Source organism: Mus caroli, unplaced genomic scaffold (assembly GCF_978045245.1).
Source record: "Mus caroli unplaced genomic scaffold, Mus_caroli_1 scaffold_8, whole genome shotgun sequence".
In the NCBI taxonomy this organism is placed as follows: domain Eukaryota; kingdom Metazoa; phylum Chordata; class Mammalia; order Rodentia; family Muridae; genus Mus; species Mus caroli.
Window position 1 is genome coordinate 131,158,007 of NW_028227263.1, and position 17,521 is coordinate 131,175,527.

Here is a 17,521-nt window from a genome sequence, read left to right on the forward strand (position 1 = left end):
TCTGTGTCACTGAGGTGTGTTTTCTGTATGCAACAAAGTGCTGGGTCCTGTTTGCATATTTAGTCTATTAGTCTATATCATTTATTGGGAATTAAGTCCATTGATGTTAAAAGATATTAAGGATAAGTGTTGAACGATTACTTTCTGGCTTTTTCTAGGGTGTAGTTTCCCTCCTTCTGTGTGTGTTTTGCATCTATGATTCCTTGTATAGCTGGATTTGTGGAAAGATTTGTGTAAATTTGGCCTTGTCATAGAATATCTTGTTTTATCCATCTATAGTAATTGAGAATTTTGCTGAGTATAGTAGTCAGTGCTGGGATTTGTGTTTTCTTAGGGTCTGTAGGAGATCTACGCAGGATCTTCAAGCTTTCATATTTTCTGGTGAGAAATCTTGTGCAATTCTGATAGGCATCCCGTTATAAGTTACTTGACTTTTTCCTTAATGCTTTTAATATTCTTTCATTGTTTAGTTCATTTGGTGTTTTGATTATTATGGGACTGGAAAAATTTCATTTCTGGTCCAGTCTATTTGGATTTCTGTAGGCTTCCTGTATGTTCATGGGCATCTATTCAGAGGACAGAACTTTAATTATGAAAATGCTTCCATAATATCAGGCTGTAGGCAAATCTGCAAGGCACTTTCTTAGTCATTGATTGAAGATGGAGAGCCCAGCCTCTTGTGAGAGTTGCCCTCTTTTAGTTCTTTTAGAAAACTGGTTGCCTGAGTAAGGTAACCCACTCACAAAAGAACACACATGGCATGTCCTCACTGATACCTGCATATTAGCCCTGAAGTACTGAATACCCAAGACACAAATCACAGACAATATGAAGCACAAGAAGAAGAAAGACCAAAGTATGGATGCTTCAGTCCTTCCTAGAAGGGGGATCAAAACACTCATGGGAAGTGATACATAGACAAAGTTTGGAGCAGAATCCAGTGACTGTCCCATCCAGTGACTGAATTCCTCCAATGGTGAAAAATGCTGTGTAAGTGTAAGCCAAATGATGTGTGATAAAGTGTAAACTATAACATTGAAGTGAGACAAGTCAAACCAAAAAAAGTAAAAGAATCTTATTGAAAGCATGAGGATCAGAAACCCACTCCTTTACTCCCTCAGGATTCTCATGAAAACACTTAATTTTTGGCAATGTTATAGACACGGTGTATGTGGGAAAGAACCATCCAAGGTCTGTCCATGCTGCTTCAGTCTCTAAGAGTTCATATTTCTTGGTGCACTCGATTTTCTCTTTCTTTTACAGTCTTACAGCTTCTTCTGCTGCTGCTGCTACTGTTGCTTCTTCTTCTTCTTCTTCTTCTTCTTCTTCTTCTTCTTCTTCTTCTTCTTCTTCTTCTTCTTCTTCTTCTTCTTCTTCCTCCTCCCCCTCTCCCTCTCCCCCTCCCCTCCCCTTTCATTCTTATACTTATTCTGGGTTCTCTGAGATCTGGAAAGAGGGATTTGATGGAGATATCCATTTATGATGTATCACTCTCTATAATGTATGGCTGTAAGATCCTATATTTGTCTCCATCTACTACAAGAGGAAGTTTCACTAATAATGTGTAAAGAAGGCACTGTTATATGCATATATCAGAATATCATTAGGACTCATTTTGAGAGTATTTTTTTCTTTTTCCATTTTAAGAACATTATTTGGTCTCAGGTCCTTGGTCACCAAACAGTTTAGCATATGAGCTCCATCTCATGCAATAGGACCTAAGTCAAATCAGTTCTTTTTTCCTTATTCCTATAAGTTTTGAGCCACTAGTTATCTAACTTGTCTCAAAAGTAGTAAGTACCCACTATAGATAGAAACATTTGTGTCTAGTATTGTATATATATTTCTCCTTGTGGAGCATGCACAGTGCCTTTCTATATTAAGACACTAGGATGTGAGAGTGAAGGTTCTCTGTAGGGACAATCTTGACATTTTCACATTCAGTATTTTGTATTGGTGTAGTCTATAGCAATATGGGGCTTGCTGTCAATCTATAGAGGGCAATTTATACTCCTAGTAAAAGTGTGGTGGTTTTGTTTTTGTTTTTGTTTTTGTTTTTTTAGCGGAAGTCCCATGGGGTCCATTTGACCAACAACTCAATTAATTGTGACCCAATTCTAGTAATGGAATTTTTCATTCTTTTTCCTTCCTGACATGACATGGGCATTATTTGGGGATTTCACTTTGATTTACCTTCACATGTGCATAGATTTTAGGAAGTTTCCACTGTACTGGGTTTCAATACCTTTCTCAAACAACTCTTAATTTTACCTGTCTCTCCCTGTACTCCCTTCCACAACCCCCTTTCCTTTGTCCTTTCCTACTTGACTACCCCCATCCTAGCCCTTGCATATCCTTTTATAATTTGTTCTGTACACTTAATGGTTTGATTATTATGTGCTCAGCAGACTTTCTTACCTGGTATGATCTACTTTCTTCACAGTATTTTTTTTTTATGATTTTCTTAAAAATATTTTCTGTTTCTTTAACATGGGTTTCCTTTTCTTCTTGTATTCCTATTGTTCATAGATCTGGTCTTTTCATAGTAATGACCTAGATTTTCTGGATATTATGTGCCAGTAGTATTTTATATTTAATAAGTTCTTTAATATATTTATTTCTTCTATCATATCTTCAATAACTGAAGGTCTCAGTATATTGTACTTGTTAGTGAAAATTGCCACTAAGATACCTGTTTGAGTTCCTAAAATTTTCATTTTGAGACTTCCTTCAATTTGGATTTTTTGAATTGATTCTATTTCTACTCTGGTGTAAATCAGTTTAATACAATACTTTCCACGATTTCTTTGTGGTTCCATAGAATTCTTTAAAAGATATATTCATTTCCTTTTAAAAGACCACTATCATATTCAAGTTGTTTAAAGGATTTTTTCTTGTGCATCAGCTATGGTAAAATATTCAGGACCTGCTGTGTTATGATTGCTGGAGCCTAGTGAAGATATATTGCCCTGGTTGTTATTGATTGTATTTTGATACTGGCACTTAGGCATACTAGATTAGGAAGATAATAATTCTAGGGGCTGATATCTGGTCTTGTCATTATTGTATGGGAGTTTTGTTATCTGGCTTCTGTTTCACTTTGGTTATTATGAGTTTGAGGTGGCCCTACATACCCTGCAGGAACTACATTGGGCTACCAGGTAAGATGAGTTTATGGGTTGGGAGATCTGAGAGTTAGGAATGGGATGGGTTGGACATGGCAGAGGGACTTCTAAAGAGGGAGGAAAGCAGGGTGTTCCACTAGGAACTGCTTAGACAATCTCCAGGGAAGAGAGCCATATGTTGAGAAGAGACCACAGCAGGAAGTTTGGTAAACAGGATTGGTAAACAGGAGGGGATGAGACTTAGGGATTGAATTTGAAGAATGGAGGGAGAGATGAAGATCTGAAGGTGTAACCTAATTGCTTCCTTTGTCATAATGTTCTGTGGCTTCCTTGGTGTGCACTCTGGAGTTGGGGCATAGCAATTCACCCCCCAAAGTTTGGTGTTCTGCTGCAGAGAAGTATGAGTCTGGATGGTTGGACTATGAGACAAGTAGGGGAAACTAAAAATCTATCTACTAAACGCCTACCTCTTTCCCTGGCCAGAGTAGTTTGTGAGTTCCCGAATGATTTGAGGGAGCAATTTAAGAAGGGAGAGACCTTTGGATCCATTAGAAAAGGGAAATGATGCCAAAAACTTTCTGCTGCATAGCTAAGGATGAGAATTGGAGGCCAGGCATGGTGGAGCATACCTTTAATGTCAGCACTTCGGAGGCAGGGGCAGGCAAATTCCTGAATTTGAGGCCAGCCTGGTCTACAGAGTGAGTTCAAAGGCAGCCAGGGCTACACAGATTAACCCTGTCTTGAGAGAAAAAAAAACATGAACAACAACAACAAAAAAGATGCAAATTGGTCATGGGATCTAGAAAAACAGAGAGAAAGCCGAAGATCGAAGATCTGTTGTCAGCCAACCTACTTCCCTCAAGAGATGGAGAAAAATATATATTTAAAAAAGTAAAAGTGCAACCAGACAAAAATTGAAAGTTGAAACTATTCAAAAATAAATTTGACCTCATAGTGTTATCTCTCAGGAAGCAGGAGGGAGGAACCTGGGAGGGAAAGTGTATGGGGGGACTGGGACGGAGAGGTGAACCTGATACAGTACTGGGTGAAGGAAAAGGACTGAAACTCTGATGCCCAGAAGAAAGAATGGAAACAGGCATCCTCTGAAAATAGGAGTTGGGGGGGGGACGCTCCAGAATGCAGAATGGTTAGTTCATACTGTTGTTCCACATAGAGGGTTGCAGATCCTTTTAGCTCCTTGGGTAATTTCTCTAGCTCCTCCACTGGGGGCCCTGTGATCCATCAAAGAACTGACTGTGAGCATCCACTTCTGTGTTTGCTAGGCCATGGTATATTCTCACAAGAGATATCTATATCAGGGTCCTTTCAGCAAAATCTTGCTAGTGTGTGTAATGGTGTCAGTGTTTGGGGTTGATAATAGGATGGATCCCCGGGTCTGGCAGTCTCTAGATGGTCCATCCTTTCATCTTAGCTCCAATCTTTGTCTCTGTAACTCCTTCCATGGGTGTTTTGTTCCCAATTCTAAGAAGGAGCAAAGGGTCTACACTTTCATCTTTGTTCTTCTTGAGTTTAATGTGTTTTGCAAATTATATCTTGTATCTTGGGTATACTAAGTTTCTGGGTTAATATCCACTTATCAGTGATTACATATCATGCGACTTCTTTTTTTTAATTTTTAATATTTTTATTACATATTTTCCTCAATTACATTTCCAATGCTATCCCAAAAGTCCCCCATACCGCCCCCAACTTCCCTACCCACCCATTCCCATTCTTTTAGCCCTGGCATTCCCCTATATTGGGGCATATAAAGTTTGCAAGTCCAATGGGCCTCTCTTTCCAGTGATGGCCGACTAGGCCATCTTTCGATACATATGCAGCTAGAGACAAGAGCTCCGGGGTACTGGTTAGTTCATCATGTTGTTCCAACTATAGGGTTGCAGATCCCGTTAGCTCCTTGGGTACTTTCTCTAGCTTCTCCATTGGGAGCCCTGTGATACATCCAATAGCTGACTGTGAGCATCCACTCCTGTGTTTGCTAGGCCCTGGCATAGTCTCAGAGACAGCTATATTTGGGTCCTTTCAGCAAAATCTTGCTAGTGTATGAAACGGTGTCAGCGTTTGGAAGCTGATTATGGGATGGATCCCTGGATATGGCAGTCTCTAGATGGTCCATCTTTATATCACAGCTCGAAACTTTGTCTCTGAAACTCCTTCCATGGGTGTTTTGTTCCCAATTCTAAGAAGGGGTATATTGTCCACACTTTGGTCTTCATTCTTCTTGAGTTTCATGCATTTAGCAAATTGTATCTTATATCTTTGGTATCCTAAGTTTTGGGCTAATATCCACTTATCAGTGAATACATATTGTGTGAATTATTTTGTGATTGTGTTACCTCACTCAAGATGATGCCCTCCAGGTCCATCCATTTGCCTAGGAATTTCATAAATTCATTCTTTTTAATAGCTGAGTAGTACTCCATTGTGTAAATGTACCATGATTTCTGTATCCATTCCTATGTTGAGGGGCATCAGGGTTCTTTCCAGCTTCTGGCTATTATAAATTGGGCTGCGATGAACATAGTGGAGCATGTGTCCTTCTTACCGGTTGGGACATCTTCTGGATATATGCCCAGGAGTGGTATTGCTGGATCCTCCGGTAGTACTATGTCCAATTTTCTGAGGAACCGCCAGACTGATTTCCAGAAAGGTGCATATGTATCGGTTGTATTGTTGCAATCCCACCAACAATGGAGAAGTGTTCCTCTTTGTCCACATCCTCGCCAGCATCTGCTGTCACCTGAATTTTTGATCTTAGCCATTCTGACTGGGGTGAGGTGGAAAGTCAGGGTTGTTTTGATTTGCATTTCCCTGATGATTAAGGATGTTGAACATTTTTTTCAGGTGCCTCTCTGCTATTTGGTATTCCTCAGGTGAGAATTCTTTGTTCAGTTCTGAGCCCCATTTTTTAATGGGGTTATTTGCCTTTCTGGAGTCCACCTTCTTGAGTTCTTTATATATATTGAATATTAGTCCCTTATCTGATTTAGGGTAGGTAAAGATCCTTTCCCAATCTGTGGGTGGTTTTTTTGTCTTATTGATGGTATCTTTTACCTTGCAGAAGCTTTGCAGTTTCATGAGGTCCCACTTGTCAATTCTCGATCTTACAGCACAAGCCATTGCTGTTCTATTCAAGAATTTTTCCCCTGTGCCCATATCTTCAAGGCTTTTCCCCACTTCCTCCTCTATAAGTTTCAGTGTCTCTGGTTTTATGTGAAGTTCCTTGATCCACTTAGACTTGACCTTAGTACAAGGAGATAGGAATGGATCGATTCGCATTCTTCTACATGTTAACAACCAGGTGTGCCAGCACCATTTGTTGAAAATGCTGTCTTTCTTCCACTGGATGGTTTTAGCTCCCTTGTCGAAGATCAAGTGACCATAGGTGTGTGGCTTCATTTCTGGGTCTTCAATTCTATTCCATTGGTCCATTTGTCTGTCACTATACCAGTACCACGCAGTTTTTATCACAATTGCTCTGTAGTAAAGCTTTAGGTCCGGCATGGTGATTCCACCAGAGGTTCTTTTATCCTTCAGAAGAGATTTTGCTATCCTAGGTTTGTTGTTATTCCAGATGAATTTGCAGATTGCACTTTCTAATTCGTTGAAGAATTGAGTTGGAATTTTGATGGGGATTGCATTGAATCTGTAGATTGCTTTTGGCAAGATAGCCATTTTTACAATGTTGATCCTGCCAATCCATGAGCATGGGAGATCTTTCCATCTTCTGAGATCTTCTATAATTTCTTTCTTCAGAGACTTGAAGTTTTTATTATACAGATCTTTCACTTCCTTAGTTAGAGTCACGCCAAGATATTTTATATTATTTGTGACTATTGAGAAGGGTGTTGTTTCCCTAATTTCTTTCTCAGCCTGTTTATTCTTTGTGTAGAGAAAGGCCATTGATTTGTTTGAGTTAATTTTATATCCAGCTACTTCACCGAAGCTGTTTATCAGGCTTAGGAGTTCTCTGGTGGAATTTTTAGGGTCACTTTTATATACTATCATATCATCTGCAAAAAGTGATATTTTGACTTCATCTTTTCCAATTTGTATCCCTTTGATCTCCTTTTGTTGTCGAATTGCTCTGGCTAGGACTTCAAGTACAATGTTGAATAGGTATGGAGAAAGTGGACAGCCTTGTCTAGTCCCTGATTTTAGAGGGATTGCTTCAAGCTTCTCACCATTTACCTTGATGTTGGCTACTGGTTTGCTGTAGATTGCTTTTTATCATGTTTAGGTATGGGCCTTGAATTCCAGATCTTTCCAAGACTTTTATCATGAATGGGTGTTGGATCTTGTCAAATGTTTTTCCGCATCTAACCAGATGACCATGTGTTTTTTGTCTTTAAGTTTGTTTATATACTGGATTACATTGATGGGTTTCCGTATATTGAACCATCCCTGCATCCCTGGGATGAAACCTACTTGTTCAGGATGGATGATTGTTTTGATATGTTCTTGGATTCGGTTAGCAAGAACTTTATTGAGGATTTTTGCATCAATATTCATAAGGGATATTGGTCTGAAGTTTTCTATCTTTGTTGGATCTTTTTGTGGTTTAGGTATCAGAGTAATTGTGGCTTCATAGAATGAGTTGGGTAGAGTACCTTCTGTTTCTATTTTCTGGAATAGTTTGTGAAGAACTGCAATTAGATCTTCTTTGAAGGTCTGATAGAACTCTGCACTAAACCCATCTGGTCCTGGGCTTTTTTTGGTTGGGAGACTATTAATGACTGCTTCTATTTCTTTGGGGGATATATGACTGTTTAGATCATTAACCTGATCTTGATTCAACTTTGGTACCTGGTATCTGTTTAGGAACTTCTCCATTTCATCCAGGTTCTCCAGTTTGGTTGAGTATAGCCTTTGGTAGAAGGATCTGATGGTGTTTTGGATGTCTTCAGGATCTGTTGTTATGTCTCCTTTTTCATTTCTGATTTTGTTAATTAGAATGCTTTCCCTGTGCCCTCTAGTGAGTCTGGCTAAGGGTTTATCTATCTTGTTGATTTTCTCAAAGAACCAGCTCCTTGATTGGTTGATTCTTTGGATAGTTCTTCTTGTTTCCACTTGGTTGATTTCCCCCCTGAGTTTGATTATTTCCTGCTGTCTACTCCTCTTGGGTGAATTTGCTTCCTTTTGTTCTAGTGCTTTTAGGTGTGTTGTCAAGCTGCTAATGTGTGCTCTCTCTAGTTTCTTTTTGGAGGCACTCAGAGCTATGAGTTTTCCTCTTAGAAATGCTTTCATTGTGTCCCATAAGTTTGGGTATATTGTGGCTTCATTTTCATTGAACTCTAAAAAGTCCTTAATTTCTTTCTTTATTCCTTCCTTGCCAAAGTTATCATTGAGAAGAGTGTTATTCAGATTCCACGTGAATGTTGGCTTTCTATTATGTATTTTGTTATTGAAGATCAGCCTTCGTCCATGGTGATCTAATAGGATGCATGGGACAATTTCAATATTTTTGTATCTGTTGAGGCCTGTTTTGTCACCAATTATGTGGTCAATTTTGGAGAAGGTACCATGAGGTGCTGAGAAGAAGGTATATCCTTTTGTTTTAGGATAGAATGATCTGTAGATATCTGCCAGATCCAGTTGATTCATAACTTCTGTTAGTTTCACTGTGTCCCTGTTTAGTTTCTGTTTCCCTGATCTGTCCATTGGTGAAAGTGGTGTGTTGAAGTCTCCCACTATTATTGTATGAGGTGCAATGTGTACTTTTAGATTTACTAAACTTTCTTTAATGAATGTGGCTGCCTTTGTATTTGGAGCATAGATATTCAGGATTGAGAGATCCTCTTGGAGGATTTTACCTTTGATGAGTATGAAGTGCCCCTCCCTATCTTTTTTGATGACTTTGGGTTGGAAGTCAATCTTATCAGATATTAGAATGGCTACTCCAGCTTTTTCTTCATACCATTTGCTTGGAAAATTGTTTTCCAGCCTTTCATTCTGAGGTAGTGTCTATCTTTTTCTCTAAGATGAGTTTCCTGTAAGCAGCAAAATGTTGGGTCTTGTTTGTGTAGCCAGTTTGTTAGTCTATGTCTTTTTATCGGGGAGTGAGTCCATTGATATTAAGAGATATTAAGGAAAAGTAATTGTTGTTTCCTGTTATTTTTGTTGTTAAAGTTGGCATTCTGTTCTTGTGGCTGTCTTCTTTTAGGTTTGTTGAGGGATTACCTTCTTGTTGTTTCTAGGGCGTGGTTCCCGTCCTTGTATTGGTTTTTTTTCTGTTATTATCCTTTGAAGGGCTGGATTCGTGGAGAGATAATATATGAATTTGGTTTTGTCGTGGAATACTTTGGTTTCTCCATCTATGTTAATTGAGAGTTTGGCTGGGTATAGTAGCCTGGGCTGGAATTTGAATTCTTTTAGTGTCTGTATAACATTGTCCAGGATCATCTGGCTTTCATAGTCTCTGGTGAAAAATCTGGTATAATTCTGATAGGCTTGCCTTTATATGTTACTTGGCCTTTTTCTCTTACTGCTTTTAGTATTCTATCTTTATTTAGTGCATTTGTTGTTCTGATTATTATGTGTCAGGAGGTATTTCTTTTCTGGTCCAGTCTATTTGGAGTTCTGTAGGCTTCTTGTATGTTCATGGGCGTCTCTTTCTTTAGATTTGGGAAGTTTTCTTCTATAATTTTGTTGAAGATGTTTGCTGGTCCTTTGAGTTGAAAATCTTCATTCTCATCCACTCCTATTATCCGTAGGTTTGGTCTTCTCATTGTGTCCTGTATTTCCTGGATGTTTTGAGTTAGGATCTTTTTGCATTTTCCATTTTCCTTGATTGTTGTGCCAATGTTCTCTATGGAATCTTCTGCACCCGAGATTCTCTCTTCCATCTCTTGTATTCTGTTGCTGATGCTTGCATCTATGGTTCCAGATTTCTTTCCTAGGGTTTCTATCTCCAGTGTTGCCTAATTTTGGGTTTTCTTTATTGTGTCTATTTCCCTTTTTAGGTCTAGTATGGTTTTGTTCATTTCCATCATCTCTTTGGATGTGTTTTCCTGTTTTTCTTTAAGGACTTCTACCTGTTTGATTGTGTTATCCTGCTTTTCTTTAAGGACTTGTAACTCTTTAGCAATGTTCTCCTGTAATTCTTTAAGTGAGTTATTAAAGTCCTTCTTGATGTCCTCTACCAGCATCATGAGATATGCTTTTAAATCCAGGTCTAGCTTTTCAGGTGTGTTGGGGTGTCCTGGACTGGGTGAAGTGGGAGTGCTGGATTCTGATGATGGTGAGTGGTCTTGGTTTCTGTTAGTAAGATTCTTACGTTTACCTCTCGCCATCTGGTAATCTCTGGAGTTGTTATAGTTGTCTCTGTTTAGAGATTGTTCTTCTGGTGATTCTGATTACCGTCTATCAAGAGACCTGGGAGACAGGCTCTCTCCTCTGAGTTTCAGTGGTTAGAGCACTCTCTGCTGACAAGCTCTCCTCTTAAAGGGAAGGTGTACAGATATCTGGTGTTTGGACCTCCTCCTGGCCGAAGAAGAAGGCCCAAAACAGGACCTTTCCCAGATGCTGTGTTGCTTTGGCAGGTTACAGAAGCTGTCAACTTCTGTGGTGAACACTCTCACCTGTGCAGACTAAGTTCCTAAGTTCGGCAGAGTCCCGGATCCAAGATGGCGCTCCCTGCTCCTGAGGCAGTGGGCTCCCATGCAGGGCAGACCACTGTCTTCCGGCTGGGAGGGTGCCGGATGTCTGCGGCCCCAAAAGGGTGCTGCCTCAGCGGCTCTGTGGCTCCCGCCTGTCCCAGAAGCTGTCTGCCTCTGTGGTGCTCACTCTCACCTGTGCAGACTAAGTTCCTAAGTTCAGCAGAGTCCTGGAGCCAAGATGGCGCTCCCATGCAGGGCGGACCACTGTATCATGTGACTTCTTTTGTGGTTGGGTTACCTCACTCAGGATGATGCCCTCCAGGTCCATCCATTTGCCTAGGAATTTCATAAATTCATTCTTTTTAATAGCTGAGTAGTACTCCATTGTGTAAATGTACCACATTTTCTGTATCCATTCCTCTGTTGAGGGACATCTGGGTTCTTTCTAGCTTCTGACCATTATAAATAAGGCTGCTATGAACATAGAGGAGCAGGTGTCCAACTTACTGGTTGGAACATCTTCTGGATATATGCCCAGGAGACGTATTGCGGGATTCTCCGGTAGTACTATGTCCAATTTTCTGAGGAACCACCAGACTGATTTCCAGAGTGGTTGTACCAGTTGTCCCACCAACAATGAAGGAGTGTTCCTCTTTCTTCACATCCTCGCCAGCATCTACTGTCACCTGAATTTTTAATCTTAGCCATTTTGATTGGTGTGAGGTGGAATCTCAGGGTTGTTTTGATTTGCATTTCTCTGATGATTAACGATGCTGAATATTTTTTGAGGTGCTTCTGAGCCACTTGGTATTCCTCAGGTGAGAATTCTTTGTTAAGCACTGCACCTCATTTTTAATGGGGTTATTTGATTTTTTGGAGTCCCCCTTCTTGAGTTCTTTTCATATATGTTGGATATTAGTCCCCTATCTGAATTAGTATAGGTAAAGATCCTTTCCCAATCTCTTGGTGGCCTTTTTGTCTTATTGACAGTGTCTTTTGCCTTACAGAATCTTTGCAATTTTATAAGGTCCCATTTGTTGATACTCCATCTTACAGCACGAGCTATTGCTGTTCTATTCAGGAATTTTTCCCCTGTGACCATGTCTTCAAGGCTTTTCCCCACTTTCTCCTCTATAGGTTTCACTGTCTCTGGTTTTATGTGGAGTTCCTTGATCCACTTAGATTTGACCTTAGTACAAGAAGATAGGAATGGATCAATTCGCATTCTTCTACATAATAACAACCAGTAGTACCAGCACCATTTGTTGAAAATGCTGTCTTATTTCCACTGGATGGTTTTAGCTCCCTTGTCAAAGATCAAGTGACCATAGGAGTGTGGGTTCATATCTGGGTCTTCAATTCTATTCCATTGGTCTACTTGTCTCTCGCTATACCAGTACCATGCAGTTTTTATCACAATTGCTCTGTAGTACAGCTTTAGGTGAGGCATGGTGATTCCAACAGAGGTTCTTTTATCCTTCAGAAGAGTTTTTGCTAACCTAGGATTTTTGTTATTCCGGATGAAATTGGACATTTCCCTTTCAAATTCGTTGAAGAACTGAGTTGAAATTTTGATGGGGATGGCATTGGATCTGTAGATTGCTTTTGGCAAGATAGCCATTTTTACTATATTGATCCTGCCAATCCATGAGCATGGGAGATCTTTCCATCTTCGGAGATCTTCAATTTCTTTTAAAAAGACTTGTAGTTTTTAATCATACAGATCTTTCACTTCCTTTGTTAGAGTCACACCAAGGTATTTTATAATATTTGTGACTATTGAGAATGGTGTTGTTTCCCTAATTTCTTTCTCAGCCATTTTATCCTTGGTGTACAGAAAAAGACCATTGACTTGTTTGAGTTAATTTTATATCCAACTACTTTACTGAATCTGTTTATCAGGTTTAGGAGTTATCTGGTGGAATTTTTAGGGTCACTTATATATATTATCATATCATCTGCAAAAAGTGATATTTGGATTTCTTCCTTTTCAATTTGTATCCCCTTGATATCCTTTTGTTCTCGAACTAGGACTTCAAGTACTAAGTTGAATAGGTAGGGAGAGAGTGGGCATCCTTTTCTAGTCCCTGATTTTCCTGGGATTGCTTCCAGTTTCTCATCATTTACTTTGATGTTGGCTACTGGTTTGCTGTAGATTGCTTTTATCATGTGTAGGTATGGGCCTTGAATTCCTGAACTTTCCAAGACTTTTATCATGAATGGGTGTTGGATTTTGTCAAATGATTTACCTGAATCTAAGGAGATGATCATGTGGTTTTTGTCTTTGAGTTTGTTTATATAATGGATTACATTGATGGATTTCCATGTATTAAACCATCCCTGCATCCCTGGAATGAAACCTACTTGGTCAGGATGGATGATTGTTTTGATGTGTTCTTGGCTTCAGTTATTGAGAACTTTATTGAGTATTTTGGCATCGATATTCATAAGGGAAATTGATCTGAACTTCTCTATTTTTGTTGGGTCTCTCTGTGGTTTAGGTATCATAGTAATTGTGGCTTCATAGAATGAATTGGGTAGAGTACCTTCTGCTTCTATTTTGTGGAATAGTTTGTGAAGAACTGGAATTAGATTTTCTTTGAAGGTCTGATAGAACTCTGCACTAAACCCATCTGGTCCTGGGCTTTTGTTGGTTGGGAGATTATAAATGACAGCTTCTATTTCTTTAGGGGATATAGGAGCGTTTATAACATTAACCTGATCCTGATGTAACTTTGGTACCTGGTATCTGTCTAGAAATTTGTCCATTTCATCCAGGTTCTCCAGTTTTGCTGATTATAGCCTTTTATAGAAGGATCTGATGGTGTTCTGGATTTCTTCAGGATCTGTTGTTTTGTCTCCCTTTTCATTCCTGATTTTGTTAATTAGGAATCTGTCCCTGTGCCCTCTAGTGAGTCTGGCTAAGGGATTATCTATCTTGTTGATTTTCTCAAAAAATCAGCTCCATGTTTGGTTGATTCTTTGAATAGTTGGTTTTGTTTCCACTTGGTTGATTTCCCCCCTGAGTTTGATTATTTCCTGCTGTCTACTCCTCTTGGGTAAATTTGCTTCCTTTTGTTCTAGAGCTTTTAGGTGTGTTGCCAAGCTGCTAGTGTTTGCTTTCTCTAGTTTCTTTTTGGAGGCACTGAGAGCTATGAGTTTCCCTCTAAAAATGCTTTCATTGTGTCCCATAAGTTTGGTTATGTTGTGGGTTTATTTTCATTAAACTCTAAAAAGTCTTTAATTTCTTTCTTTATTCCTTCCTTTACCAATGTATCATTGAGAAGAATGTTAATAAGTTTCCACGTGAATATTGCCTTTCTAATATTTTTGTTGTTATTGAAGACCATCCTTAGTCCATGGTGATCTGATAAGATGCGTGGGACAATTTCAATATTTTTGTATCTGTTGAGGCCTGTTTTGTTACCAATTATATGGTTTTTGGAGAAGGTATCATGAGGTGCTGAGAAGAAGGTATATCCTTTTGTTTTAGAATAAAATGTTCTGTAGATATCTGATAAATCCATTTGTTTCATAATTTCTGTTAGTTTCACTGTGTCCCTGTTTAGTTTCTCTTTCCACGATCTGTCCATTGATGAGAGTCGTGTGTTGAAGTATCCCAGTATTATTGTGCGAGGTCCAATGTATGGTTTGAGTTTTACTAAAGTCTCTTTAAGTAATATGGCTGCCCTTGAATTTGGAGCTAGATATTCAGAATTGAGAGATGTGAGGCCCTTTCTTAAGAAAAAACATAAAAAAACCTCAGTATACTGAGTGACTGTGTCAGCACATACCTTGATCTCAGCACTATGGAGATAGAAACAGGAGGGTCTGAAGTTCAATGTCATGATGCTCCAAAAAGCAGTTTAAATTTAACCTTGATTTTATGAGAAACTCTCCTCCCTAAAAAGAATCCCCAGCCTTTGTCTTTCAGAGACCATAGATGAGCCACCATGCAAGCTCACTCAATATATAAATATTAAGTGTGAGTCCTTCCTCCCTTTGTTCCATTTCTTTTATTGCCTAATTCCTTTCATGCTCTCTCATTTAATGATGCCCTTTTCACAATGCTTTTATCATCCCCATCCATAGATCCTATTTTTGAATCCTTTCTCTCAGTGTTCTCTGTTTATTGCCCTCATTTCAGTTTCTTCCTCTTTTAGGATACAAAGGGAACCATAAAGAAGATCTGTGACTTCCTAGGGAAAAAATTAGGGCCAGATGAGCTGGATCTCGTCCTCAAGTACAGCTCTTTCCAAGCCATGAAAGAAAACAGGATGTCTTGTTTACATCTCATTAAGGAAGATCTGGTTACTATTGGCTTGAAACTCATGAGAAAAGGTAAAGAGATTGTCTACCTTCAGAATATGTCAGAACATGTGAAGGGTTTGTTGTGCCAATGAAGCTCTAAGTAGTTGTTGAGAATGTACTGAAAGTCACTGCTTATCACTGATAGGTTCTCACAGACATGACAGGGAAGGTTTTTATGGAGAAGATGTGGGTTTAAGACATTCTGCAAAGTTGATTTATTCTGGGAAATGAACTTGAGATTGCAGATGGTCATGTCCAATAACTTCAATGAAAAAAAAATGGGAAAGTAGTCAGTGTTCTATGAGGCATTGTAAAGTTCCCTGTATCCTATTCCTCATCTCTAAAATATAATATAAAAAGTGTAATGCAGGAGACCAAGATATATCTAATATGATAACCATAGAACCACAAAAAATCACATTAACAGCTGGAAAAGATTTTGAACAGGTCAAGATTGCCGCCCAATGTAAGGCAAGATTATACTCCAATAGAATTTTAAAAAGTTTCTAGTGTTAAAATCTGATGTAATTTGCCATCCTATGTTTAGATTACTTTATGTTCATGAACCTTCTCTTCTTTGGAATTATCTGTCCTGGGAGGGGAATTTCAATCCTCTCTATTATGTGCCAACTCCTCTCTATTCTGGGAGCAGTTTTTGTGTGTGTGGTTTCATTTGTGTACAGTTCTAGACTGACTTTGCCAGAATGAATCAGACCTTGAGGCTCACCCAGACCTAATTATATAATGATAGGTGAAGAGTAGAAGAAAGAAGGTGCCAGTCATCAGATATTTAGCAATGAATAAAAACATGGGTATAAATTAATGAAGTAAAAAGTTATGAGTTTAATTTTCATTATCCATAATTAAAATGTTTCAGTCTTTACCTTCAATTGACTGATTTGGAGTGTGAGATTTGGAAACTTACAATATAAGGATATCAGGAGTTTTGGTAGAAAAAAGGAAATCAAAGTAGTTACCAGATTGTATTTAATCCAGTAGTCTTATTATCCAAATAATAGGAAATTGTGACTGAGATGTAAACATAAAGATATGTCAGCACTAGCTAAAGAAAATGGAAATCTATACACTAAAGATCAAGGCATGTAGAAGAATAAACTGTTCTTGCCAGCTGCCCTCAGACTCGTGCACTCCAGATTCTGTGGAGACATATTTCTCTGCACTAGAAATGAAAGTCTCACCTAAGCAAAGTGGTCTGTTCCTAGATTTCCTATAATGAATGAGAATTTAGCAGAGTTAACACAGTGCAAGAAAATAAAAGTCTGTTATTACATACCTAAAAGAATGAATTAGCTCTGTTATTAGCAAAAGAATAAGGAACCTGACAAGCAAAATCATTAGCATAGACAAATCAGAGCAGATGTAATAGAATTTAAGACAAAATTCCATGAAGACAACTGTTGTTTCAGCTTTTCCAGGAAGATTCTTTTAGGATGAGACCACACTTGGATTTAATATCTTCCAAATACAAATACTATTTGTCATGCAGCACAGATGATAGCAAGAATACATATATAAATACATACACTAGTTATAATATAGTTCTGCCAAAATACTTGATAAGACTTCATTAGTCTTTTGAAATTTAATTATCCTAGTGATTTTATGGAGCGTTTTTTTCATTTGAAGACAGCTTTTTTGGGGGGATTATTTTTCTTATACTAGTGTGACACCAATAGCCAGTAACCCACCTAACTCTGGTAACCAGGTCACTGATGGGGGACACAAAATACATTACCCACTTGCTTCACTAATTCATTATAGAGAATGATGAAATGGATATGTCTGGAAATACCATTGAAAGGAAAATGTATATAAAGATAATATTTATCCTCTAAATTCCTCTATCAGATTGGTGCCATTTTTGAATCATCAAAATATGAGCAAATCAAAGATAATGATAAACAAAGTTCATTATTTACCATTAGATAACCTAATTCCCTAAATCATAAAGCATTAAAAAGCTGTATTAAGTGTTAGACTTGCCTGAGCCAGGAGGAATTCACTAGATGTATTTTCCCATATCCTTTAATTGTTCTTATCTCAAGACACAAGAAATTATCTTTTATTGCCTCTGTAGAGCTACTTTGTAAGATTTAACCCAGAGACTCAATCATTCAAGTTATTGAGATGTATCTGTTTTTAATCTCCAAGTGATGATTTTCCACGTGCAATTTTAGTCATTGTAGTTCAATATTTAGACTCTGTAGGAAATGCACACTAGAGAGATATTCAGCCACTGTTTGGTTGACAAGACTTTGTAAAGGCAATGCCACAATAAAGACATGTATAGGAAATATATTCTGGCAAACCTCAAAATTCCCAGCCCTGATTACTTCACAGTACATGTTTAATGGACCTTAAGAAGGCATTATTCAGAGTCAAAAAGAGAAAATGACCCAAAGACAATGGAAGAAACCAGTCATCTTCAAGCCAAAAAGAAAATCC

The 17,521-nt window shown here is 38.4% G+C and overlaps 1 protein-coding gene across 5 annotated transcripts in view; it reads left to right on the forward strand.

Annotated features, from left to right (window-relative positions):
- Positions 1–17,521, forward strand: part of LOC147003552 (sulfotransferase 2A2-like) — a 53,557-nt gene that overhangs the window by 20,392 nt on the left and 15,644 nt on the right. For all 5 annotated transcript variants that reach the window (XM_085842202.1, XM_085842201.1, XM_085842205.1 and 2 more), the window contains exon 5: positions 14,908–15,085. In XM_085842202.1, the coding sequence (XP_085698328.1) occupies positions 14,908–15,085 (178 nt within the window). The remainder of the gene's footprint in view (positions 1–14,907; positions 15,086–17,521) is intronic.